Here is a 27618-nt window from a genome sequence, read left to right on the forward strand (position 1 = left end):
TGGGTCAGGCAAAGCTGGGCAGCAGAGTTATAAGTTGTTGGTCAAGGTGAGAGAGGGGTTTGCAGAGAATGAACTATACTGGTCAGGGCGCCAGGTATGGCTGTACATCAAGAAGGAACAAAACCATCTCATCTTGTGTCATGGGACTTTTTCTGAAAAGTTTATTTCTGTTCATCCCAGATCCCAGGGCAATGAGAGACCAAAGGAATGATTCGATCCAGTTGTACCTTGGTGAACTAATGAGTTGATTGGAATTACAACAGCACAGATAAGAGGTTACTTACAGGAGCAAGGGGTAATTACGGGCAGGCAGCTATATATCACTGAAGACTTTCTCCATTACCTCCCACCCCACCACAGCAATTACTGGGGTAGAATACTTATATACCCTTGGGGAGGAAAGGGACCCAGTGAGCTTTCCACTTCTGCTAGGAGGGGTTGTTAAAGGGCCTGATTTTGTGGATCTTGTAAAGGTCCCATAGAGATAACCATAGATACTCTGATTTCAAGATGTTAAGGATCATGCTGTGCCTGGAGGTCAGCGTTCTACAACATGCCCTCTGCTGGGCCAGTGTCCTGGGGTGGCTAGGCTTCCCACTGCCGTGTGCCTTAATTCCCAGGTGAGATGAAGAGCTTCCTCTTCTGCCTCTACCCAGAGGAGACTGATCTTAATAGGCTCACGCACCAGAGAGGCCTCAGATCTGGGACGGTTGGTGTGACTAACAAGCTCCTGAAGTCCCTGGTTCCTACAGCCACATCCCTGCACTGCCCAGAGCATACCTCTAGGACTTGCTGTGCCCTGTGTGAAGGTCCGTGGTCTTTCCCAGGCACACGTTCCCTGAATGTATGACCATGCAGACTCCTGTACTAGCAAGTCTGAGTGCTGGGATTGCAGGCGTGAGGCGTGCATACCTGATGTGATTTATGTATTTTTTGACCCAGAAATCATATGCTGTAAAGATACATGGTGGGGAGGTCACAAGACAAAGGGGCCTCATTCCCAGGACTAGATAAGTCACACCCACATAAATCTACTGCAGTTCTAGAGGCTGGGAGCCCAAGATGAAGATGCCAGAAAGTCTGCTGATGTCTGGTAGGGATGCAGCTGCTTCCAGTCTGGAGTCTGGTAGGGATGCAGCTGCTTCCAGTCTGGAGCCTCCTTGGACACTGCATCCTTTGGAGACACAAATACTGTGTTTCTGTGTGATAGGAGGACCACCTGGCAAGAGAGCCAAACTGGTCTCCCTGAGCCTCTTGTGAGACACTAGTTGGCTAGTAGGTGGAGGTCGCAGCCTCGTCACCTTCACAGGCCCCAATACTGTCATGGTAGAGATTGATTTAGCTATCTTTCTTGGTTTTGTTTTCTTAAAGGTGGGGTCTCACTATATAGTCCTGGCTGGCCTGGAACTTGCTGTAGACCAGGCTAGTCTTGAACTCACAGAGATCTGGCTGCCTCTACCTCCTGAGTGCTGGATTTAAGATATGCGCCATCACATCTAGCCTGGAGATTGATTTTCAACATACGTATTTGAGGGTAAACATATGCCCCAAACTTTAGCAATATTACTACAACATTGCTCAACATACCAACTCAAAATGTCTGGCACACTCAACTATTGTAGACTCATTGTAGTTCTACACACTAAAACATAAAACCGAGTACCTGAAGTCTTATTCATAAAGTGAAATATCAGGAATTTGGTACTATTGCCTAAACCTAAGTGCATTAACTTAAAGTATTTACTATGTAATACTAAGTGCAAAAAGAGGACAAATGTGGGCAGTTTGGTTCTATTTTGTTTAAAAGACACCGTGATGGAACCTAGATAGTACACCTCCCAGATTGCAGATCCAGGTTGATCTTTCTGGGGAACATTTCATTATGTTATTTCTCTATACTGGATGTCCATTGCTTATATTATTTACATGGTGAGGCTTTGGGACTCCCCTTTCTTTGCTGTGCTGTGGTGGGCATTGCAGAGTTACTAGCAATTTCTGTGCTTAAAGTGACCAGCTCCTTCCACTGTACAGTCTGCCTTCTGGTACAGCCCATAGTTCCTTAGTTCCTCCTGGCCTTCTTCTCATATATATTTGCTTGTGTTTTGGTCATTAACCTGCTCTGATACTGTATAAGTAGCTAGATAAAGTTAGCGCATCAGTAATCAAGTATCATGGGATAACTGCTCTCTCCTGCTTACTAGCAGAAATGCTCAGTTTGATGGTGGCTAATATTCATGTTACCCCTCCATTTAGGTATCAAGTACTTGAGCCTGGGGGTCCTGAGTTGGTCCCTTTATCCTGCCTGTACATATCACAGCCCACATCCAGACCACCTTAAATGACTTAGCATTCTCATCCACTTCTGAGTGTATGCATAGGCTTGCTTCTCAGGACTGACTACAATTAATTAAAAATAGGGAAGGCAAGAATTTCCAGTCTGTCATTTTGTGTACCTAACCCAGGTGAGTTGGGTACTGTTCACCTGGTCCCTTGAGAATTTGCAAGTGTGTCTCTAGTCAATTCAAGGCATCCCCATAGTCAATGTCTAGGGATCTGCCTCTGCCCACACTGCACATGGATGGTCAGCACGATGGCAATGTCTAATGCGAAAAGCTGTGTCTGGATTAATGCTAGCCATCCCCCCTCCCCATTTCAGGCTGAGCTGCTATGTATATGTCCTGCAGGCACACTGGCTTGTTCAGTCCTGTTGGGGGCAGGAACCATTGAAATGACAGCCATGAGTGCTGGGTGCCCCTCCAAGGGCACAAGGGGAGCTGGGTGAAAAGTAGGTCACATGTGCCTGGGCAATGTCACGTGGTTCCCACCCCAGGCCAATGGGATGGGTGGCCTCTTTCGGTTGAGAACAAAACATCACTCTAATTTTTCTCTGTTAGCATTTCATCTTCTCTAAACGGGGAGAGTAACCATCTGTCTGGCTCCCACACCCAACTCGATCCTCTTGACCCTACAGGGCTGCTTTGTTCGGAGGTAAGGGGATTCTATGGGCCTGGGTGAGTGGTCAGCAGAGCAGGACAGGTGGCCAAGGCTGACAAGAGTCCTAGCTCAGATCTCCAGGTGGTATGGCAGAGTGTGCCAAGGTCACATATTTGATACGTTGGGAGAAGGTGCCGAAGGAACTGCCATGATGATGCACAGAGCTCTGCTAGGCAGTGGGAAGAGCGGAGTTGGGTTCTATGTACGAGCGGCTTTAGATATTGGGTCCTCTGCTTTCATAAGGCAGTTCTTTTGGGGAGGACCAATGGCATTTTAATGTTCTTTACTGTTGAGGTGACATTATTTGAAAAAAAAGTAAGAGCATACAATTTTACGTATGTTTTGTTGGTCAGAAATACCAGATATGGAAAGGAATATAATCCCTACCCTGGATTATATGAGCCATCCTTAGGAACAGGGTTCAGTGTGCTCTGGATCAATTTTTTCCTCAAGTCCGTCTTTGTTAGAGGCTTAAACCTCTGAAGTTACTCAGAAAGTTATATGTTTCCATGGGTAAGAGCATTATGAAGCCCAAATATCAGAACCCAAATATCAAAAGATCTATGTACACATATTATTAATAAATGGAAAAGTATATTTTAGAGTTTAATATTTATATTGAGCAATTTACTAGTTAGCTTTTTACCCGGCAAGTCATTGAACATGATCCCCAATGGTAAAACCTACGTGAATATATAGTAGTTTTAAAATATTTATAAAAAACTAATACACATTTTTATAGCTTATAAATAACAAAATTTCACATTTTTGCCTGTCCTGTAAATAAGCTCAGGTGTGCATTGCCTCAGGATGTTCCGGTTTGCGTGTTTGACAAGCATGTATGTGTTTGCAGGATCTGGTTATATCTGCCCCATTCACACACGGGGAAATGCTTCCAGAAATAGTGTACCAGAACAAGAATTGTAGCAATTTAATCTGAGTGTGTTCCACCAGGAACTGTTTTTCCTTTCAGATGAAATCTGAGCTTATTCCAGTTCTCCAGGAAACATGGTGTGTGGCCAGCATTGTAAGGATAAGCACCAGCACTTTGCTTATGCATGCTGTCCATCTCTGTTGTGTGGCACAGTAGCTGTACCCTTGGTGACAAAGCAGGGCTCACAAAGACTCCTTGTCTGATAAACTTACAGCCTTAGAGTGAATCCTGAATGTTTTCTAAAGAGCATTTCTTGAACTGTTTTGCAATCTTGAGGAAACAGAGTTTTGTTTGTTTGTTTGGGTTTTTTGTTTGACTAAGACAGGATAGAAATGTACAACATTTTCCTTATTTGTAGCTGTTAATCTGATGCCTGGAAAAAGCCCCATACACTGATGCAGTTTTAACGTTGTCCCTTTGTGCTTCCTGTAACATGTATCTCGGACACTAGGCTTAATGTGAGCACTCATTCACAGCAAGTGAAGATAGAGGTGTATAGCTGTGACAATCACACATGTTCATGTATGTGACATTTGAAATTGTAATGTTCCCCATTATTTCTCAGGTGAGGGGTGAGGACTGCCTCTGGAAATGAACCCATTCATGGGATATGGGTATGCTTTATGATCCTTTATTCCCTGAACCCACTGGGAAAGCTTACAGCATAGATATAGCTATGCAGAAGCAATAGAGCCATGTCCTGTGGTGATGTGCAGACAGAGGAGAGAGTCCTAACACAGGCTGGAAACCTGACTCTGTGCCTGTCCTCTGCCCCCATGCACACTAGAATGGCTCTTCCTGTCCACATTGCCCTCATCATATTCATTGTTGAGCTGGGGTCTCTGTGGGACTTAAAGGGCCACCTGTGAAGCTGGGTTTGGGAGTGTCCTGAAACAAATTGTCATCCCATTATTCTGTGTTTGAGAGGTAAGTGACGTTCCAGGAGACAGCCGGGCCCTGCTCAGAGGCCAGAAGCCTCACTAAAGCATTCTTCAAGCGATTAGAGGGGCCTGGGGAAGATCTGCAGTGAGGAGTACCCCACAGCTGGAGCCATCTGAAGAGATGTCCTGATTCCAATGGAGTAGGCTTCAGAGGACCAATGCCTCAATATTGGGAGCTGAGTATCAGGAGGTCCCCAAAAGTGCACGGGGCTATCCATTGCAGAACTGTTGAGTACAACCTATCTGGTTCTCTAGTTTAGCCACAAAGCATCTGGCTTCTGCATCTTGGCTGCTCTGCTTATGAAACAGAACAGGTCTCTGGTTGTCCAGGTGTGATCTCTGCAACCCCACTATCCCCTAACGGCCCTGTGGAGATGCAGATTCCGTGCTGCCTGCCTCAGATCAGTGGAGTTGGAACCTCTGGGCTAGGCCATGTAGGACAGGCCTCTCTGGTGGTACATGCCACGTCCACTCTGAGTCTGAGAACCCCTGGTGTGGCTGTCAAGTGAAAATTTAAAAGCAGGGCTCCTGATGCAGCTGGAGTTGGGTGCAGAGGGTATGGACCTGAGTACCAGGTCTGGGAGATCAGAGGATGCTGCCAATGATTACCTGGTCGGATGCATGCAGACCGCCTAGTGGGGTGTTTGAGGCTGAGTCACTTTGCTTTAGTCGTGTGCAGCCAGAGCTTTCTGGAGGAAAGGGCACAGGCTGCCCCACCGGCACCTGATGGGACTGAGGCTTGTGGAGATGAGGAACACACCTGCTAGAACACAAGGTGAGCTGTAGCATAAGCCCAAGGCCAGTGCTGGAGCAGGAAAGATGCTGCAGAAGCTCTGACTCGTGCTGACTTAGGACCGACCGCCACTGGGGAGGGTGTACAGAGGCCACTCGGTGGAGTGGTCTAGAGAGGCGAGGAGACCGCAGTAGCTGCAGCTGGGCTCTAGACAGATGGTCTCAGTGAAGAAAGGGCCTGTCTGTGGCTGGGAAACAAGCCCTGGCAAAGCTGAGGACTGAATGGGACAGCCATATGCAAACTCTGTCTTCCCGCTGCATGGCGATGGGCTTTGAACGCCGCTTGCCTCCCTCTCTTCCTTTGCACAGGCGTGCTGGTGTGGGGCACCGTCATTAAAAACAATGTGAGGACAGAAGGGACAAGAAACCTGTATAAGAATTTGCTGGCCGGGTGGTGATGGCACATGCCTTCAATCCCAGAACTTGGGAGGCAGAGGCAGGCAATTCTCTGAGTTCAAGACTAGCCTGGTCTACAGAGTGAGTTCCAGGATAGCTGGGGCTATATAGAGAAACCCTGTCTCGGGGGGGGGGGGGGGGGGGGAGAATATGCTGTCAGGGCTGGTGGCAATGGCTCAGTTAGTAAGGTACTAATAGGACCTGAGTTCAATCCCCAGAATCCATATGAAAAGCCAGACATAGTGGCATAAACATTCCAGCCCTGGAGGAGCAGAGACAGGCAGATCCCTGGGGACTCGGTGGCCAGCCAGCCTAGCCTGCTTTGTAAGGTCCGGGCCATTGAGAGACCGATCTCAAAAAACGAAGTGGGTTACACCTTAGGAACAACATCTGAGGTTGTCCCCTGGCTTCCACATGGGTGCATGAATGCATATGTATGTCCGCATGCTTGTACACACATGCTATCGTAAGAATAATCAAAATGTCACATATGAATGGGGGCAGAGACAGGTGAGAATGCCTCGTTCTGTTTTGCTGTAATCGAAGTGACATTGAGATCACTAAGAATGAATAAGCTAGTCAATAAATGCTACTGGGTAATTAGAAGTTTGTTTTTTTTTAAAGTACTAAATTTAATATGTCACACAAATTTTGGGATGGACTAAAGAGATACGGGCATAAAAATTACGTGTTGGCCTTTTGTATGTCTTTTTATGATAAAGCATTGTAGGCCGCACACACCCCAGAAGGCCTGAGTGCACAGTGGACAGGCAGCACCTTTTCAAAAAGAGTAGTGTTGCACCAAAGCACAGGATCATAAGTGGCCAGACAGATAAGTGTGCACAATGTGAAGGAACTGATGGACAGCCTCATGCAGGTTGGCAGGAGTCAGGATGGCATCCTGCCCACATACCCTACAGGCTTGGTCGGGTGTGAACCATACTACTTTGTGGAACATGGCTGGTCATCTCTGCCAACATTTTAGTGCAAATACCTTTTAGCCCTACCGTTTTTGCTGCAAACCAAGTCTCTTCTCTGATTAAACCTTATTGCACAGAGATCCATGTCTGGAATGTTCATCACATTATGGTTTATTAAAAATAATTAAATAAGGAAGACCTTTAATTCCCACAGTCAGGACATGGGAAACTTGGCTAAAATAAGTCCTAACATGGCCCCATGGAGACTCAGCCTCCAGGCCTCCTTTCCCTGGCTCAAAGAACTGCTGATAACCATCAACAGGAGACGTGGCAACCGTTTGTAGCAGTGTTCATGTTGTGGAGTTCTATTTGCAATAAGATCTGTGATACTGACTGAGAGCCACACCTGTCACACAGCAGCATGGGTGACTCGGTGTCAAAGAGGTCAGGCCCAGAGGACATAGAGGGGTACTGCAGTGCTGGGTGAAGTCCTTAGTGGCTGCCTGGCAATGCCTTACTTTGGATGTGAGTGGATGATCAGTGTTGCATGGTAAGTGCTGTGTGACATTTGAGCTGTCCCCTTCATATTTGTGTCACGATTGTGTCTGTGCTTAAAGTGTAAGTCCCAGACAAATATAGTGTGGTACTTGTGCAACGCAGGGCTAAGCAAAGCCCAGCAACTGAGACATGTGGTATGTGGCTAGCTGGAGTCCCTTCCAGAGTAGTTCTGCTGGCATTCCTGGTGTCTTAGAGAGGCCCCTGCACTGGCAACTAGAAAAGTGTGTTTGGGTTTCTGACACTACTGTTGAGCCTGGAGATAGTATCAGCGCAACAATGGACCCACAGCTGTATAGCCACAACACTCGAGGTCCCAATATCCCTACTCTGATCGGGCATTTTTTCTGACCGGTCCCTGGGACTGTACCCAGTGAACAACTAGTCTCCAAAGACCTGGGGCCCACAGCACCAGAAGAAAGGAGGAAAGGCCTGTGGCTGAACTAGAGTCAACGTCATAGCTTCCTGCCTCATTGCTTCTCGTAGGGACCAGATGGGGTCTCCTTTAGATCTTGCTCAGTAATATTTTTGTTTAGCAGCTTCCACAACCTACCTACCTCTAGCTTGGGGCTTTTAAACTTATTTTGCCTAGGCAGTATTTAAGTTCATAAATCTACATTTGTGTTTTTGCAAGTGAATACTGAGTTTATTTTTCATCTACACATCTATTTCTTTGTCTATCACACAGACTGAAATCAAAACGAGCCAAATGCATCCAAAATAAATTAAACAAGCAGCAGCAAGGCTTTTGGGATTAGACAAGAGCGGATTGAAAGCCAGAGCGCTTCTCTGGGGCACTGCTGTCCTGGGGATTAAGTCTAATCCTGAGCTGCACCAGGAAGCAGGGCAGCAGCTCAGTGCCATCACGTGGCTTGGAGGCTGTATCCTTGAGCTGCCTTTGCACAGTCCCCTACTGAGTCAGCCTAGCCTGGACATTGCCAGAGCTGCAGATGCCCCAAGGTCATCATCTGGTACATAGTGTGTGGCATGAGGGTGATGCTGTCACCCTTTTTTCCTAAACACACGTGTAGGTGGCACCTCCAGGATACTGATGTATGTGCACATGCAGGTCCTTGGCAACCATGAGACTCGGGTGCACAGACTTTGTGAGTGGGAGGGTGAGGGCAGGGGTTCTGGGGACTTTCTTGGCCGTAGCTTCTGTGGTCACTGAACCACGAGTGTGTGGATCTTTGGGGCCCCACTGGGCCCAGATCTCATGCTGCTTTTCCCTGGGTTCGGCAAAACCGTTTCCAGAGCAGAGCTGCTGAGCCCAGCTGTTGGCTCGCCAAGGCTCATCGCCTTAATTTGATCCTTCATAGCTTCCGGTCACACTGGAAGCTTCAGTTGTCTTTTTAGTTTGTTACCTGTTAGGTTTTTTGAACCTGTTATGTTGCTTCAGATTTGTCTAAATTTATGTTATATTTTATTTCTTCAGTGTGTTTATCTTGCATTTTTCTTCATTATCTTTACTTTTCAAATAATTTCTTTTCTGTGCAGCACTTATTTTTATTCCCTTTACATGTTTACTCATATTTGTCATTTCTGTTTGTAATCTTGTTTTCACTTCAGCCTTTCATCTTTTTTCCTTTTTTAAAAAAATTCATTTGGAAAGATTCTTAATGCTTTCAGTTATATTTTTCTGATTTTTTTTTATCGGAAATAATGTTTTTTTCAGGTCAACAGATATTATTGCCCAAACCTTGCAACACAAAGAAATGACCTATCAATCTAATTTAGCTTTTTTTTTTCTATCAGGGTTAATCACAATCAATGATTTTGTCTGTGTTGATAAATGAATGCTCTTAAAATCATTAATAGGTGCGTCCCTGGGGACTTGCCATGAACACCCTCCCAGGAAAGCTGGGAGCTATGTTCCTCTCTTGCTCCACCTTGACCCCATGGAGATACTCATTATCTTGGCACCTGCTGTCCATGCAGCCTGCAGCCTCACGATGACACGCCTACTAGAAGACCTGACCAACAGTGTTAATCCCCTTCCCACTCGGGGTTGATGGCTTGTGTCCAGCCACTGTCAGGAGTGTCACCACACTATGGACAAGCTATCTTAGTGGAGCCATCAGCAGGCCACCACTGGGCAGAATGGCTGTTGTCCAGTTTTTGCAGGGCCACTTGGGCACAGAGTGTGCCAGGGACTTGAGTTGCTATGAGACAAAGCCTCAAAGAGACTCCACCTGACTTCCTTCCAGGAGCCTGCTTCTAGTAATAGAGGAAGCAACACTCCAGGCTAGGCTTCGGTGCTCAGTCTAGGATTTAGCAAGGAGTGTTCCAAGCATGTGTTCCTCTGTAGCTGTTTGCTTCTGGAAGGACAGCCATGCTTCCTGCCACAGGGACACCATTGCACTGGAAACAGGAGGGAGCCAGAGGCCATCTTGGAGCAGAACCCTTGTGACACTCTGGGAGCAGGGCCTGAGGTTGCTGTTGTGCGACACCGTATTATTAAGGCAGCAAGCACATGCAATAGGCAGGAAGAATGTTTGTTCCATTAGGCAGCAGTGAGATTGCCTAGCAGCTTTGTGTCCCCTCTGGTCTGCTTCTTGTATCACTTGGCTCATGTCTCAAAGGAGCCGGTGAGAGGCAGTAACATGGGATGGGGTCTCTCATCAGGAGCAAGTTCTATGGCCTCATTCAGAGACCCCACAAGCTACTGTGGACACTTCCCATAGCTCCCTCTTCCACGGCTGCCTAGGGTTCTTTTTCTTTTTTTCTTTTTCCTTCATAAAAATCTCATTTCCTGCTCAGCCTTCTTGCTTTTCACACAGGTGGCATCTTCTCCTTCATTAAATATATTTTAAAATCTTCCTTGATTCCTACAACTCCCCAGGACCCTCACACGTCCCAGAATTTCCCAGATGCTCAGGTCAGATGGTGTAGTATTTGATAGAACTTTCACACATCTTTCCACATTTCTTTAAAGCACATCTAGGTAAATTAGAATACCTAATGCAATATAAATGCTCTGTACACAGCTGTTATATTGTGTAGGGAAATAATAAAAAGGAAAAAAGTTCTGTCCACTCTTCAGTACAGATAGTTTCTTTTTTTCCAAATACCTTTTATCTGTTGGTCAATTGACTCTGAAGTCACAGAGGGCCAACTGTCCTGGTCATGCGGAGCGCCCCTTCAGGACGTACCTGTTCAACTCTCTTGCCCCTTTTCCATGTGCAGCATAGAGCTGTTCCTTGCTTTGGAGGCCTTAGCAGCGAAGCAATGTGCCGTGAACGTCTGCCGGTGGGCTGCTTTTCCCTCTGTTGACAGTGGCCGGGGATACAGAGAATCTTAATTCTAATGTGGCTCATGACCTCTTTTTGTCTTAGCAGCTAATAGCTTTTTAGTTATAAGGAGTCTCCTCTCTCCCTACCTGTACAAACATCTTGTGCTGTCCAGGGCTTCCTGTTGATGTTTCCTGTTGGCTTCACTGGGGTTGACTTGAGGGAGACTGTCAGGGAGTGCTCGGGCCTCATGTCCTACTTGCTTGTCAGTTGGCCGAGCACTACCGACTGAAGGTCTGTCTCCTGTTTTGCCATGGCTTTGAGCACTGGTTTCTGACTCTTAGATCCTCCATCCGTTTGTCTCTTCTCACACTGCACACAGACTCACTTGTTGTGGCTGTATTTGCAGAATACTAAAGAGTGAGTCTTCTCAGCTGCTGCTTCTCCTCCGTAGCGCAGCATCACAGCGCTGGTCTGTGCAGTGCACTGCGATTAGGTCAGAAAGTTTGGGGTCCATGTTGCATGGTGAACGTTTTCCATGAGCTCCTGTTACTGTCATCCTGCTCCTGACCCCACGAGTGTTTCAAATTGGAAATGAATTTGTCCAAAGAATTGGCTCTGTAGATCAGTTTGAAAGAATCAATGTCCTGAGCTCTGGTTATTTGAGTCTCTCAGGGCCTCTTAGGTTTTTAGCACCTCTCTATTATAAGATCTTGTTTTCTCTGTAGAAATTTTGCATATCACTTTTTTAGGGTTACCCCCCAACTTTGAATTTTTATATTCTTCCAAATGGTATCTTCTTAAAAATTTGATTTTTAACCCCAGCTGGTATAAATATGTTAGCTTAGTTACTCTGATCAGATCCCTTATGACTGTCACCTGTGGGTCATTTTGGGCTTCATATGCCCACCTTATCCTCTGTACCATTGCTCTTCCTTCCTGGTTTCTCACCATGGCCATAGTAGAAAGGAGCATCTGCTACGTATCCCAAAGTAGCCCATCACACGCAAGTTGCCCCCTCAGTACTTTCCAAGAGGAAGACATTTAGTCTCTTAGCTAAAACTTCTAATCTAGTTTGGAGATGTCTTAGGATTCCTTGCTCATAACTACATGTAGCTCTAACTGGCCCCAGGCTCTGATTGGCTGGCCTCTCTGCTCTGCAGGCCCTGGTCCATTGCAGTGCTCTCAGAAGTCAACTATGTGCTTAGGTCGTTGTTCCAGATTGCAGGACTACACTGCATGGTGACCTGCAGGTAAGATCAGAAGACATGGGGTTTTTTGCTGTTGCATGTTGGGTGGTCTCCATGGGCTTCTGCTACTTCTGTCCTGCAGTGCTTACCCCAGAATGCCCCTTCCTGCTCTCATCTTCATGGTTTTCAGACATCCTCTAGCAGTGGCCAAACTGGTCCTTTTCCATTCAAGGGAGTTGTCCTGGATGATCTTCCAGGACCATTCCTGGCCAGGGATATCTCACCCCATCCTCTTCTTCATTCTCTCCGGGATCCTGGAGCCACAGGAAATTCTAAGTGTTGGACTTTGACCTTTCTCTTCTAGAGGTTTGGTCTATATGAAGCATATGGGACATAGAGTTGTGAGGCATGACAGGGTCCAGTGTTGACTTTGAACCATGATTAGTTTAAGCTGTCCTAGCCCCAAGTCTGCTTTCCCCTCCACACCGTGCCCTACTTATGATGGTTGTAGCCACTCACCCTTCATGCCTGGTACCTGGTGAGAGCTGCAGAAAGATAGACGACATAGGATGTTCCGGAATCTCTTTGTTGTGGACCTATGGAAGGTCTTCTGTGGTTGAGTTCCTGCTTTAATAGAGTGTTTGTGGGAGGTAAAGAGCATGCTGGGAAGCTGCTACATGAGGTGCAGGGCTTGGCCATGAATGGGAGATACAGTTCTGTGTCTGTAATGTCAGAAGATTCAACTTGGCTCTTAGGCCTACCCTGTCTCTACATGGAAAATAGTATAGCTCTTGAAATTGGTATTTTAAAAATGAGGACATTTGAAAGATAGGTGTGTGTGCTGACATGGGTGCACATCAAGGCCCTTTTTACTTCAGTCAGACTTAGAACTGTCAGAAGCACTCAGTGAAACCTGGCCCATTGTTAGGAAGAGAAGAGCTTCCAGACGAGGCCCGTGTGTAAGGTCCAGAGCAAGACGGAAGGGCTGAGCTCACTGGTCCTAGCCTCGTCACTTTTTGTCCTGACACTTGAGTGACAGCTGAACAGGCCGTTTAGAAAGCTTTCTGAAACCAGGCTTGTGTACATCCCAGTCCTCTTTCTAACGCTAACTATGACTGGCAAGAGCATTCCGTTGCAGAAATCTCCCTTAGCCTGCATGGCCTCGAGGACCTCTGTACATTGTGAGTCTCTCAGGAGAAGGAAGCAGCTAATCGGCTCTGTCGGTTTCTGCCGCCATTGCCTCATGCAGCCTGATGTGGGCAGTGAGCTGTTAAACACAATAAATCAAGTCTGGTTGCTTTTCTTCATCCCACATCCATTCGAGACAGCTGAGGCCCTGGGTGCAGCCCTGGATAGAGCACAGCTAATGAGAGCAGGCCAGAGCCAGTGGCCTTGACAGGCACTCACTGTGGTTGCATGGTCACTGATGTGTTGCTGGAAGTGCTCTGGCATCGTTATCTTTGTGAGAGCTGTTAAAATGAGAGACTCAGGGAAGTTGCACCCACGGTGGAAGTGATTGCTGGTGCAAGATCCAGGATGCTTGTTATCTATTTTTGCTTTTCCCCTGAAGTTTACTTCCTGAGGAAATCTTTCCATCGGGACATTTAAAATATAAAGCCTCTCTCTTCCAATCTGAACCCCAGGTTGCTAGTTTCCATTTTTGAGCTGCATGGAAATAGTGCATAATGGGCCTCCTGGTGGTCAAGAGCCTGGCCTGGAATCTGCCTGCTGCCTCTCTTCATAGCACCTCCTTACTTAATGTAAAGCAGAGGCGAGCATGCTGTCGAGCTAGGACAGGAAGTGTATACACACAGACTCACATGCACCAAGCGCACTTGACTGCAGCTGCTGAACAACACAGCCGCTCTTACTACAGTAATATTTACTTTACCAGCGTTAGCTGGTTTGAATGCTGTTTAAAAGAATGATTAGCCAATTTGGTTTTTCAGAATTTCACTATAATGTTGCTGGTTATAAACCTATTTTTTGCCATTTTAATCAGTATAAAATTGAAAAGGTTTGGCTGTAGTCAAAATGTAGCACATACTACTTTTTCCTACCTACTGACCTACTGTGCCTTCTGGGCAGAATGTGTGGAGCAGCTGCTAAAGATGTCCCTGTGGTGTCAGGGATAGCTGACAGGCCAGGACTAAAACTAGCACCCAGTCATTGGTTTCCAGCCTGGATATCAAGGCAGCTCTGCCCAAAGGTACACACGACAAGTTCTGAGATCAGTGCTGTACTTGGGTATGTGGAGCATCGAGGGAGCTCCTGTAAGGTGCAGTGCAAAGACGCCACTATTTGCTCCTTTCTCTTGTTTTTCTTTTCTTCAATTCTCCGTGGGTTGCCCAAGGCAGTGATGGCCAGTAGGTCTAAACATAGAGGAAAGGGAATCCTCTGGAGAGGAAGGACAAAGCCCAGCATGTAAGGACTGCAAGCATCCCTTCTCTATGTCTCTGTCAGCTCATCCTGGCCCTGGAGGCACATGCAGTGGTAGGCAAGATAAGACTGGCTTTTTACCAGAAGGTATTGGACTCTCACAGAGGATGAGTGTGAGAAATGATCCCTTACTTAATGTTGTATGCAACTCCCAGGATGAGGCTCTGTGTGTGCAGATCTGACTGCATGCAGCATAGCAAAACCTTTGACAAAAATACCCACGGGAGATGACCACCCCACAAGGGCTTTGCTGTTGTGCCCATGTGTGCCCAACTTGACAGTACATGTTAGCACAGCAGAATGTCACTGGAAAACCTCTTGAAGTTGCACTGACATTGAAACTGTAGTGCATAGGAGGCCCTGGGTCTGACCACCTAGAACTTCTACCTAAGATTTATGCTACATTTACAGTCCTATGATAGTGTTCAGAGCGTCCACACCTGACATAAAAACCCAAGAATCTCAAGCTATGGTGGGAGAAATGATTGGCCGGTACCAGCCAAGGATGGCCCAGAACCCACCTTTTTGAAACAAGTAGAAAGGGAATACAAGGCGTAAAAAGTGAAGATTTTAGAACTCAAAAATCTAATAACCAAAGTAATGTATTGTATGGACTCAGTAACAGAACAGAGGGTAACGGGGCAGTCTATGACATGAAGGCAAATCATTGCCAGTAAACCAGACTGATGGCTATAAAACAGATGGGCAAAACTGAGTGGAGTGAGACTCTGGGACAAAGGATAATGCTGTGCATGTGGGTCATTCACTTAGTACAGTACAAAAGATGATGCTGTGCATGGGGTCATTCCCTTAGTAGCCTGTAGTCGGTGTAACATACTAATATTGTAAGGCCTACAACTTTAAATAATTGAAATCATGAAATTTACCTTCTAAGCAGAGTGGAATGGAATTACAATGTATGTCAGCATCCAAATACTTGAAATATCAAAGCATGTACATCTCAATAATGTAATGGGTGAAGAAGTATCAAAGGAAATTGGTTGGTTGGACAATAAAAAAATAATGTATTAAAGTTTATCAGAGTAAATACTAGTAGATTCAGCCTCTAGAAAGAGAAATGCTTCATTGGGAAAAAAAGGGTCAGTCTTGAGTTTCCACCCGTGGAAACTTAAAGAAGAAACCAAAGCAACCACGCAGAAGGAAGGAATTGATGAGACAGAGCCAGAAACGAATGATGTCAGAACAAACCCCAGGCTTTCACGTTGAAGAAAAAGCAGGCATTACATTCAAGAGCTTGAAAGATTCCCATAGGGTTTTATTTTATGGATTGAGTTCATGACAGTTTTCCTGGTCCTGTTCACTGGCCTTGGGAAGACCCCTTCCCTTCCTCAGTAAGCCTCCTCTCCTTTCTGAAAATGGATGGATTCACACTTCAGGTTGAGCCTTGAGTTGAGAGAATGGTCACTTGGAGGTCTGGGGCCAGATTCCCAGATGTTCTGCCAAGACTTGCCTGGGCCTCTGGTAGAAATTGGTCTGGGGTATCAGGGTTCTGATACCACATGCTTTATCCTGCCCCAACCCCCACACTTGGAAGTTTGTGCCTCCTCCATTGTACCCTGACCACAGCAAATCCTCAGTGAGTGGATGAAGCAATGAACAGGTAAATGTCCTGGGGAGCCATGGAGACATATCTGTGATGATTGGCTCACTACCTCATAGATACCAAAATCCAGTGCCAAGTCTTTTATAAAATGGTATAGTATTACATGTAACATATGCATATCCTTATTTATATCTTCAGATGACTCACAATACAGGGAGACAGTACAAATGTTATGTAGTTTTATGCCATATCATTTGGACATAATCTGCTATGTGTTCAAGACAGGAAAAACTACCATGGGAGAATGGTGCTCCAACTGTGCGCTAGGGGACTGAGACTCTGAGCAGCAAAGCCTGACGGGACCTGGACTCAGTATGCTGCTAGGCATGTGGCAAATTGAAGGCTGGCCTTGGGGAGCATTTTGAGAATTTCTAGAATGAGAAGTTTCAAATAGCAGTTGGTTAAATCCAAGGATGTAGCTGGAACCTGTGTATGTATATAGTATGAGGGACTGTAGAATCTTGGGTGTGTATGGGTATCGGGGCAGACATCCTTAAGTTCTGATTTCAGAGTGTTCTATGAAGCCACAGAAATTGAGTTGGGTGCAGTATTCATTGTACGAACTGTCTGTTCCTTAACTTTGGGCCAGGAGTAGGATTTAGTGTCACTGAGGACGACTGCTGTGGTCTGGATGTGGTTTGAGGAATTCTCCCATAGGCCTATATGTTGGAAATGTGGTCCTCAGTGGAGCAACGTTGAGGTGGTGGGATCTGTAATAGGTGAGGCCTCGTACAAGGCAGTTAGGTTATGGGGTACCACCGCTAGCAGTGATTGATGTGGGTCCTCCGGAGCTAAGTCTTTGAGAGTAGGTTGTGGAGGGAGGCCTTCCCGTGTTCTTAGCCTGCTTTGCTTGTGGCCATTTCCGACTCTGCTATTCTGCCATATTTTGAGGCAGCCCGAGGTCCTCACCGGGATGCCACCTTTTTGCTGTTTGGAACTTCCAGCCATCAGCACCATGAGCCAGGTAAGCCTCTTTTGCTTTATAAAGTACCACAAACCAGACCAACACAGTATAATCTGGTGATGGTAACAGGCCCAGGTAAAATGGAGGTGCCCAGAATGCCCTTCTGCAGAAGTCCCTGAGACATATGTAGGAGAACCTAGCCATCCCCAAAGGGAGTCGGGAGCTGGGTCAGAGGAGCTGGGGGCAGTGGTAGAGAACACCTTGTGCACAGGCACTTACTCTAGGTGAAGCGGCCTGGAGGTGGGAAGATGCGTCAGGGTTCCAGTAAGAAGGTGATGTGGTCTTCCCTTGGGTACTCGCTGGGTATCTAGCTATACTTGCCCAACCATGTGATCCAAGGCAAGGGTAATAGAAGCTAAAAGTGTAGCTCAGTGCTTGTCCAACACAGAGTTTGCTCTCTAACATGTGTGTGTGTGTGTCTGGGCCAGGCCACAACAGGTCAAAGTTTGGCCTTTGGTAGTTGTTCTTAGACTTTGTCATTTAAAAACCTTGTATGGGCACTAAAACTGGAATGTGTCAAATGCCTTTCTTCTTACATTGATGTAACTATGTATTTCTTCTGTTAATTTGGTGGATTGCACTGGTAGAGTTCCAAATCCTAGTGTTACTATGCATAATTATTTTCATATGTTGCAAAGTTCTATTAATTAGTGTTCTCTGGTATAAAATGACTCAGTCAAGCAAGTTAATATAGCTACTGCCTCATATACTTACCAATTTTGTGATGAGATCGTTCACTACAAGTCAATGATTTTTAAGAATATGAAATTGTGAATTCTAATGATGCTATAAGACACATGATTAGCAGGCATTCCTCCTGTCTAGCAAAATTTTATACCCTTTAACCAGAATCCCTCCCCCACTTCACCCTTCCATTCTCCGCCGCTTTGCGTTCAACTTTTTAAGATCCCACATTTGAGTGAGTGAGTGAGTTTGTGCAGTATTTATCCTTCAGTGCCTGCTTTGTTTCACTTTACACAATGTCTTGCAGGGTCATCCATGTTGACCGAATGACATGATTCTTTTTTATGGCAGATTAGTATTCCATTGTGCATATATACTTTTCTAATTAATCCCTGGGTTACTGGACACTTTGGTTGATTTCATGGCCTGTGAATGGCACTGCAGTGAATATGGGGGTGCAGATGTCATTTTCTTTAGATCTATGCCCGAGTGGAATTGCCAGGTCCTATAGTGGTTCTGTTTTTGACTTTTGCAAGAATTTCCGTACTGTTTTTCATAATAGTAGAATATTCACAGTTTTGCCAGTTGTGTCCAGAATTCCTGTTTCATTAGCATTATTTTAGGCTCTTGATAACCGCCACTCTAAAAGGCTTGGGTGGTATTTCACTGTGGTTTTCATTTGCATGTCCCTAATTCTTATTTTCCTTATATTGAGAAATGTCTACTGAAGTTCTTGCCAGCTTATCCTTACCTATTTTATTATAAAATATACTGTTTTTGATATTAGCCCACATCAGAGGTTTGGTTTATAGATATTTTCTCTTGTCTGCTAATTATTTCCTTTGTTGAGCAGATTCTTTTTAGTTTGATTTAGTCCTATTATATTTGCTTTTATTTCCTGGGCTTTGGGGATCATTAAAAAAAAAAAAATTATCGCCCAAACCAATGCCACAGAGTTTTTCCTCTAGTGATTTTCTTGATCAGATCTTACATTTAAATCTTCCACCATTGTTTTTGTTGAGTTTTAAATATATATATATATATATATTTTTAATATATATATATATATATATACACACACACACACACACACACAATGGTATAAAATAAGATCCCAGCGTTACTCTTCAGCATACAGATCTTTAGTTTTCCCAACACCTGCTCACCGAGGGAACCATCTTTTCGATGTGGTCAGTTTCCTGTCACCAGCATAGGACCAGTTTTTAGTCTACTGTTACTTTTTAAATGACACTATTTACATGTCATTATGGAGATGTTAGGGCTCAAATTTGTCATTTCACTTTTAGTTTCTGTGTATTCTTTTATCTGACTTTTAGGGTTTCCCCTTGCCTTCCTGAGAGTTATTAAGCTTTTTTAAAAATTCCATTTTGATTTGTTAATAATTCATGACATCATTTTATCAGTTTCAAAGGGAGGCAGAAAGCTTGCCTTCCTTTATCCTGCGCCAATATACTATTCATATCAGACAGTGCAATAATTTTTACTTTAATCATCAGAAATAATTTTAGAAACAAGAGAACAGAAGCCTATAGTATTTACCCTCATTTAAACATGCTCTTTTCCAAAACCATGATTATCAGCACTTATTATACAGTCCAGTGGTATTCCCTATGGTGAGTCCATAGGGAATGTGTATATGTATGTTAATCATGTCCATCAACCCTTCTTTCCACTTACCACGTTTTACCTGCTGTGTTGGGTAACCTCTCCCACCACTGTGGAAGCTTCTCCCCAGCTGTGCTCCTGGAGTGGAGCCGCTGGCAGCAGTTTCTTGGTTTTCCCTCATCCTGGAGTTCCATCTTCTCCTTTACTCCTGAATGCCCACTTTCCCGGACCCGCGGTTCTTATCTGGCAGCATTTTCTTTCTCGGCCCTGCCTGGCTCCAGGCCCTGCCTGCCTGGCTGTAGTCCCTGATGTTCCATCGTCTAGACCGCTGGCTTTGCTGCATACCCCTATTCCATCATTGGCATTTGACTTCCACTGTGCCCCTTCTTTCTATCGTCATTAATTTAGTAAGAATTGTGTTTCTCTGCTGAGCCCATGTCTTCTCATTGGGCTAAAGAGATGGCTCAGTAGGGAAGAGTGCTGTGCAGACGTGAGGACCTGAGTCTGGATTTCAGCACCAACATAAGCTGGGTACGGCCCCATGCTTCCTGCAGACCTAACCCCGAGGGAGGTGGATCTCTGAGGCTTGCTGGCCACCTGACCAGCTAAAGAACACAAGTTCCAGAGACCCTGCCTCAAAGGAACAAGGCAGAGAGAGATGGTCTCCATATGCACAGTGCATACACCCACCCACCCACCACCACACAAAGAATATTCCTAGTTGTTCTAAGGAGCACTGTGACGATGGCTGACTCACAGATGTCAGCTAATATTAATGTCTCTGTCATCTTGGGATTGGCATCGGCTGATTGCCCTTCATCCACTTTGAAATCTCCACAAGTCTTGGCACGACAGGTGATTTCTGTTGAAACCTGAACATTTGGTGTTAAGGGCTAAGGCTCTGGCCCTTGGCCTTCCTTTTCAGCTAGTTTCTCCTGACTGTGCCCTGGTGGGAAGCAAAAGGGTGGAGGTTTTTCCCCGGCTTCTGTAGTCATCCAGGCATGGAGAAACTCCTTACTGTCCTTTGATTATCCCCCTGGCTTTGCAGAACAGCATGGTTCCTTCCTGCTCCCCACAGCCTGCCCCTAACACCATGAGCCAGGACTTGTTGTCCCAGGGGTTTGAATGCTTCTGTTTAGCCTGATGAGGGCAGGAGGTGCTCACAGCTGGACTGGACTAGGAGATACCGCTTCAGGGTGAAACCACATTTACTGCCTCCTACTGACCCTTTGACCGAGAGAGCAGACCTCTACAGTGCTCTAGCTTGATGCTTTTCCGTCTCCAAGTCTGAGAGACCCTGACAATCTCATTTGTTCTACAGACAGCTCTTCACTCCCAGAGAGCTTTTGTGCCACCCCCTACCCCCGTGTGTGTGTGTGTGTGTGTGTGTGTGTGTGTGTGTGTGTGTGTGTGTGTGTGTGTGTCTATCCTATCCTCTGATGCAGAAAGGCACTGGCCCAAGTGACTGATCACTCCTGACAGCCTGGAGCCGAAAGCACCAGGGGCAGGCACTGACCTACTTTCTCCTTCCTGAGCTGGAAACATTTATGTAACAGACAGCCACAGGGCCCTGCTGTCCCCATGATGAGTAGGAGATGCCCCAGACTAGCCACAGTGTGATCCAGTTTATGGCCCTTGCAAATCAACCTTAGCAGAAAACACTTTCTGTAAGTGGACTTGGCTCCGCTTATCACAGGGTGTCTGCGTAGACATGTGTTATTTAATGTCACGTCGGTCTCCTGAACCAGATGCTTGTTTTGTTCTGAGATCCTTCTTTGTGAGCTCTAGCTGGGGTCCAGCATTCCTTGGAGCCTATGCAAATGTCCTGGTCAGCAGTACTTCTCATCTGCCTATGCTTTTTGCCCAGAGCAGCAAGCAGCCACACATAAGACATCTACTTCCAGAGAGCCTAACCTACTGTAGAGCTGAGGCCCTACATTCCTGACCTGCCTTCTCTTCACATGCTCGCCAGCTCCAGAGCATCTCCTGAGAATGGACAGCTTGTGTCTCTTGCTTCTAGAAACCTTAGTGGAGCCACTCCTTCCCAAGCCACTCCCCAGCCTCTGCTGTCATTCTGGATGGCCCTGGTGTATGTGCTAGCCTCGCTAGCATTGTTGGTATTTCCAGGATGGGGGTGAGCCAGCTTCTTGCTTGCTTGCTCTCTCATACAGTGCTGGCCCAGAACCTGTGGAGAACTCAGTGACAAGAGCTGCTCACCAGGAAGGCCTGATCTCAGGGCACCCATGTTGGCACACAGTCATCCTGTCACTTTCCCACAAATACTCTTGTACCTGTAATCGCTCTTTGCCTGCAGATAATAAGCTAAAGCCTTCATTTATCCCGTGAAGCTAGCCGTTAGAGGTTATCCTCAGGAAGCCTGTGAACAGCACTGTGCAGAGAGAGCAGGTTGGCTTTAGTGGGAGAACAGCGGCAGGTCAGCACCAGACACTGAAGTCCCCTTGGGGAAGGTTGCTGATAACTGGGCCTACAGGGACATGAGTACAGGAGCCTTTCTAGATAGTCGTAGAAAAGGGCTCTCAAGGGGGCGGGGTGGGCCATGGTACCCCAGAGTCTGCTCTCTGATGTGACAGGAAAGTAAACAGAAGAAACACTAGAGGAGTTGGGGCTCACCAGGCTGGGTAGCCCAGCCCTGACTTTCCCTAGAGTGCCTCTGGCTGTCTGGATTCCAAGAGAGGCATCCTTTATGATTGAGGAAACTGAGTCTGGAGGGCTTTCGTGACCTGTACAGGGCCACATGGTTAGGACCCAACTCTGGGCTTCTCCTATGGTGGTGACAGTGGCACACCCACTCCCCTGGAGGCCAGAACATGGTTCTAGGTCCAAAGAAAAGTAAGTACCCTTGGTCACAGCTGTGCCTTCTTGTTGCAGGTGACGCCATCTGGGCCCCATCCATCCTTCCTCACAGCACCCTCAGCACCTTAAGCCACCACCCTGAGCTACATTTTGGAGGAAAGATGGAATCTAAGGTCTCAGAAGGTGGCCTGAACGTAACCCTGACCATCCGCCTACTGATGCATGGAAAGGTAATGCGGGCCAGAGGACAGGGCACTGCCTGCCGGGGCTTTGCTCTGTACTCCTTATTCTACACAATCTTGAAACTACAAAGGGGTTGCATGTGCAGTCCAAATCATACTTTCCTTAGAGCTACTCAAGACTGGCTGACCTCACACCTGTGACTCAATACCCCAGTTTCTGTGACCTGCAGGCGGGTGCTGTCCGGCATAGCCAGTAGTCATGCCTTCCCGCCCAGCCCAGCAAGACAAGGCTGGTGCTGTGTTCTCTACTTCTCCCCCGAGAAATCTAGCTCCCAGTTTTTGTGTAAGATTTTCTGCCAGGGCTGGCCACTAGAACAACAGTTGTAGGACATCCAGCTTCCCAGAAAGCATGTCCTCTTGCACGCAGACATCCCTTTTCTGTGGTGGAAAGTGTCCTTTCCTTCTTGTAGCACATTCCCATATGAGAGTCTCTACTGATTGGCCTCTAGTTCCTATGACAGAAGGGCTGGAGCTGACCACTCCCTCCTCTTGTTTCCCGAACCCACACCGCACCTTCCACATGGATTTCTGAGGGCTTGGTTACAGTGAGAAAAGCAGGGCACACTTTGGAAGAGGTTATTTCCCTTGGTGGGAAGTCAGGCTGGCCCAGCCCCAAGTGACACAGCATAGTAGAACCTTGCTGGGGCTGTCCTGTGGGCTGGGACAGGTGATCATATACCCCACAGGCACTGAAGTACGACTGCAGGATGGTGGGGACTGTGCCAGTAGCTGCTCCAAGTGTCCTAGATTGTAAAGCCAGCCACAGCAGCCGAGGCGTCGTTTCCTGTCCGTCTGCGGCAGGGTTTTCCTAAGTGCATGGGTGACTCCCTCCTCCCAGGAAGTTTGTTGATGAAGCTCAGCTCTGTCCCTCATCAGCCCTGGTCAGCTGGGCACAGAGGAGCTGGACAGCACAACCTAGACATGTCTTGTTGACCAGAGTTGCAGCTCTCCTTTGGGACAGGTGTGCAGCTCAGTGGAGAGTACCTGTCTGGTATATACAAGGCCCTGGTTCCACCCCAACACTGTAAAAACCTTAATTCCCCCTCATGTCAGATAGACTGTTTCTAGAAGCCTCAGCCCCAGAATGTTCTGTGACATCATCTTTCTTTCTTGATTTTTCCTACAGGAAGTTGGAAGCATCATTGGGAAGGTAATTATTGAGTGAACTCTGCCTTTCTCTATAAGGTGATAGAGACAAAGATAGCAGTAGCCCCTGGTGCTGACTGGCCTCAGCAGGCACACAGCCCCTGGCAGGCATACTATGCTAGAGGAAGTCAGGGTCCCAAGGAGCTCTGCCCTGGCGGCCCTGTTTGCGCCCCTCCTTGTTTGAACAACAGTACCGTGACTCTCGTTCTTGGCTCTGGGTGAACCATGCAGGGAACATTCTTCCTGGGTGCTGGCAGGGCCCCAGCTGGTCACTATGAAGCTTATTCTTACCATCTCTGTGCCTGGTACATCTGGGCTTCATACCCCAGGAAGTGTCACGTGCTTGCACTCGTCAGGATTCCTGTAATCAAAACGACCTTCAGGAGATTAGTAACACCTCTTTATACACCTAAAGCAAAAGATGCTTCCATGGAGAAAGGACCAATGAGAAGCCTGTGTGAGAGAGTGTGGCTGGGCGCCAGGCACTGCCCTCCCAGCATGCTGTATTTTGGTCATCTCTGGTAACCCTGCACTTGTATAGTATAGGGGAACTTCTAATTGCTCAGTGTCCCAATTTTTTCTTAATATTTCTTTGGAAAGGGCTTTTCAGGACATTACCACTCATGAAAAGGTGTTTGAACCAGGCTTAACCCCTGCTGGGCATCCCCTGGCCACAGACTCACCCTGATACCATATTGTGATGCTGTCATGAAAATATGTCTGACTCTGATCAAAGCCTGCCCGAAGTGGCAGCTTTGCCACTGGGTAAATATGCCTCCCTTCCCATACCTTTGTTTCTTCATCTGAGGTACCCCAGGATTGTGTGGCCCAGTGAGTAAAGAGACCAGTTAACTCACGGGGGCAGGCAAGGGCCGGGAGTAGACTAGAGGCAGGTAGCAGCTCACTGTGCTGGCAGCTTCCAGCATCCAGGGCTGGGCTGGGCCAGGCCCATGTCCCCTCTGTGCACCTGGCAGTGACAGACTTCCTTCTCTGTGTCTCCATTCCAGAAAGGAGAAACAGTGAAGAAGATGCGTGAAGAGGTGAGTATGCTTTACTCTAGAGTCACCCTATCCCCAGGTTAGGTTGGCCAGGCGGGTGTAGCACTGCCTGTGGCTCTCTTGGACCTGTCCCTGTGTCAGGGATGCAAGGCAGAGGGGCAATCCTGTCTGACATGCTATGCATGCAGCGTTTAGCTGCAGAGGGTGTACGTTCTAGGAATCACTGGGATTTGGTTACTAACTAAAATCCTACTCTGGTAGGGCATGATGACACCAAGGAGACAGAGACAAAAGGGCAGAAGTTTAGGGCCGTTCTCCACTGCACAGGGAGTTCAAGGCCAGTGTGGTTACACAAGACCCTGTTTTAAAAAACAACAATAAAACCTTACAAATTCTACTTGGATGGGGATTTCTGGCAAGGACCTCCCTGTTTAGAATGAGATTTTCAAGCACGTCTCAGCACTAGTGTCTGCCTGAGGTCGTCGGCAAGCCTAGAGAAGCCAGGCAAGCCTAGAGAAGCCAGGCAGGCCTAGAGAAGCCAGGCAGGCCTAGAGAAGCCAGGCAGGCCTAGAGAAGCCAGGCAGGCCTAGAGAAGCCAGGCAAACCTAGAGAAGCCAGGCAAGCCTAGAGAAGCCAGGCAAGCCTAGAGAAGCCAGGCAAGCCTAGAGAAGCCAGGCAAGCCTAGAGAAGCCAGGCAAGCCTAGAGAAGCCAGGCAAGCCTAGAGAAGCCAGGCAAGCCTAGAGAAGCCAGGCAAGCCTAGAGAAGCCAGGCCCGCCCGGGACCTCTTTCCCCTTCTACCAGCTGCGTTTCCTCTTCTCCCACCGTAGAGCGGCGCCAGGATCAACATCTCAGAGGGAAACTGCCCAGAGAGAATTGTCACCATCACAGGCCCGACCGATGCCATCTTCAAGGCCTTTGCTATGATAGCATACAAGTTTGAGGAGGTAAGGCACAGGCTGGTACCCGCATGAGGCCGGTTCCAGCTGGCTCCTGCACCCACCCATCTGTTTGTCTCACTCGGTTGAGGAACTGGCTTGCTTTGTGACCAGGCTACCTTAGGAATTCTCTTCACCTTCAATACCCCAGGTGTTCATCCCTGCTTCTGTCCAGCTGGAGGGTCAGCACCCTTTCTTATTCCTAAGGTTGACCACTTCTACATGTGCCCAGTGGAGAAGGCCACCTCCTTTATGTTTCCCAGGCACCGTGCAGAGCCTCAGCACACAGGCTTCCCACCAGACACGTGACTGCTCTTATGTCTCAGGCTGTACTTGTACCTTCGGAGTCCCCCTGCTCTGCCTGCCACATGGCCCCAGACAAAGCCCTGACTGGCCCAACTCTGGTCTCGGCTACACCCACTGCAGCAGCCCTCCTCGCCAGAGAGTTGATATAGCTGTGTCTTAGCTGGAGGTAGAAGTATGTTTTCATGTTGGGAGATGTACACATACACATGGATATGTGATACTTCTGTGTGCTCTCAGTGAGCTAGCTACTCTTCATGTCGTTAATGTCTCTGTTTAATGTTTATGCACATATGGTGATCAAACTGACTTTTTTTCTGTCACAAATGAGAGATGGTCAAATTTTGAGGTGGGTTTTGTGGGTATAGGCAAAGACCCCTCTAAATGAGAACAAGCCGACTGTATATACAGAGCTCACTTGTCACTGGGGCAGAGGGAAGATCTTAGGTATACCCTATGGATGGCTGTGGGTAGGAGAACTGGAGATGACTGACTCTCTGGCAACCACGTTTCTTGTAAAAGTCGTGAGAACAAGGATTTGCTTTCTCTGGTGGTCCCTGACTTAGAATTGGGAGCAAGTCTTTGGGAAACTATGGGTACCCAAGCTTTACCCATCCTGAGTTGAAGCCACAGAAGCTGCTATATAGAGGTATGGGCCATTCTCATGGCACCAATGGCCTGGCCATCACTGGTTTGCATGCTGCATTTCTCATGTGCCCTTGTAAGAAGCTAGCCAGTGAGGGAAGGCTTAAGAGCAGACGTTCAGTATGCAGGGCTCAGCTGTCTTGGTGGCCACCAGTGTTGCAAGAGCACCCTGGTCTTTTTGTTCTGTGTCATGTACTGAGTGCGTTGGACATGCAGGGTACTAGTAGAAAGCACATGGCCACCGTGACAGAAGCAGAAGCTGTTTACAGTTCCTGAAAGGTGCTTTGAATCCAAGAGCTCTGGTGCCCAGCCCAGGCCAAGAGAACCACCCAGGGACTGAGCTGATAGGTCCCGCCTTGAGATGATGCATAGTTGCTCTTCGGTCCCAGAATAGCAGGATGTAGTCACAACAACGCAGATGCTCCCATGACCAGCTTGCAAGAAATCTAGAGTAAGCTGCCATTTACTATGCTTATGCCAGTGGGTGGGGACAGTCCACCAAACATCTAGGGTTCAGATGCCATTAGTCACCTCTGCCAGAAGCAGTGAGGATTCAAGCAGTCTTTTCTCCTCTCCAGCTTGTCACGGGTTGGGGTGGGGGCTCTGCATGGTGGTTCTCGTGACCAGTACAAGAGTGCTGAGTGATGGGCTGGCCATGCCCTGAAGTAGCTGGCATGAGGATTGAAGAGTTAAAGGTCCATCACCAGACAAGTCTCAGGGTCCTTTCCCAAAGTGCCTGAGAATCAATCTGAGACAAATGGGACCAGTGATGTCCGGCAGAGGCACCTGGAAGCCAGAAAAGAATAGCTGCTCGGGACAGGTCTGGATGCAGCTGCGTCAGCAGCGTCATGACTTGGATTTGCAGTCTCTTCTGTTGCTGCATGAAAGGTTTAGAATGGCCTGATGGATAAACTGTCATGATTGCTTTCTTAGAAGGAAGGTCAACAAGTCAAGGCATTGATGTCCATGTAGGGCCAGATGTCTATGTCACTGTGTGCAAACACCATTGCTGTGGTTCCCTTTGTCTCACTGAATGAAACCAAATTCACCAGTTTTATCCCATGCTCTTGGAATCGTGGTAGTCTGGGAAGTCAAGGGTTATGGCTACTGTTTAGGATCATCTAAGAATGGTTTAGGTAAGTATTTTCTATCCTGTTTTCATAAAATAAGAGAAGAGTGGATGACAACTGGGGGCCGTTTGGAAATAAGAGGAGGAATGATACACTGGTCAGCTTTCTGTCAGTA

The 27618-nt window shown here is 47.1% G+C and overlaps 1 protein-coding gene across 11 annotated transcripts in view; it reads left to right on the forward strand.

Annotated features, from left to right (window-relative positions):
- Positions 1 to 27618, forward strand: part of Pcbp3 (poly(rC) binding protein 3) — a 204004-nt gene that overhangs the window by 143493 nt on the left and 32893 nt on the right. For 9 of the 11 annotated variants that reach the window (XM_052744608.1, XM_052744607.1, XM_052744609.1 and 6 more), the window contains 4 exons: positions 22179 to 22333; positions 23472 to 23495; positions 24499 to 24531; positions 25318 to 25434. In XM_052744608.1, coding sequence (XP_052600568.1) covers positions 22179 to 22333; positions 23472 to 23495; positions 24499 to 24531; positions 25318 to 25434 — 329 coding nt within the window. Of the gene's footprint in view, positions 1 to 11948; positions 12016 to 16954; positions 16980 to 22178; positions 22334 to 23471; positions 23496 to 24498; positions 24532 to 25317; positions 25435 to 27618 lie in introns of those variants that run through there. The other 2 variants (XM_052744612.1, XM_052744613.1) reach the window with 2 other exon arrangements.

Source organism: Peromyscus californicus, unplaced genomic scaffold (genome assembly GCF_007827085.1).
Source record: "Peromyscus californicus insignis strain IS unplaced genomic scaffold, ASM782708v3 Scaffold_19__1_contigs__length_69161282, whole genome shotgun sequence".
Lineage (NCBI taxonomy): Eukaryota > Metazoa > Chordata > Mammalia > Rodentia > Cricetidae > Peromyscus > Peromyscus californicus.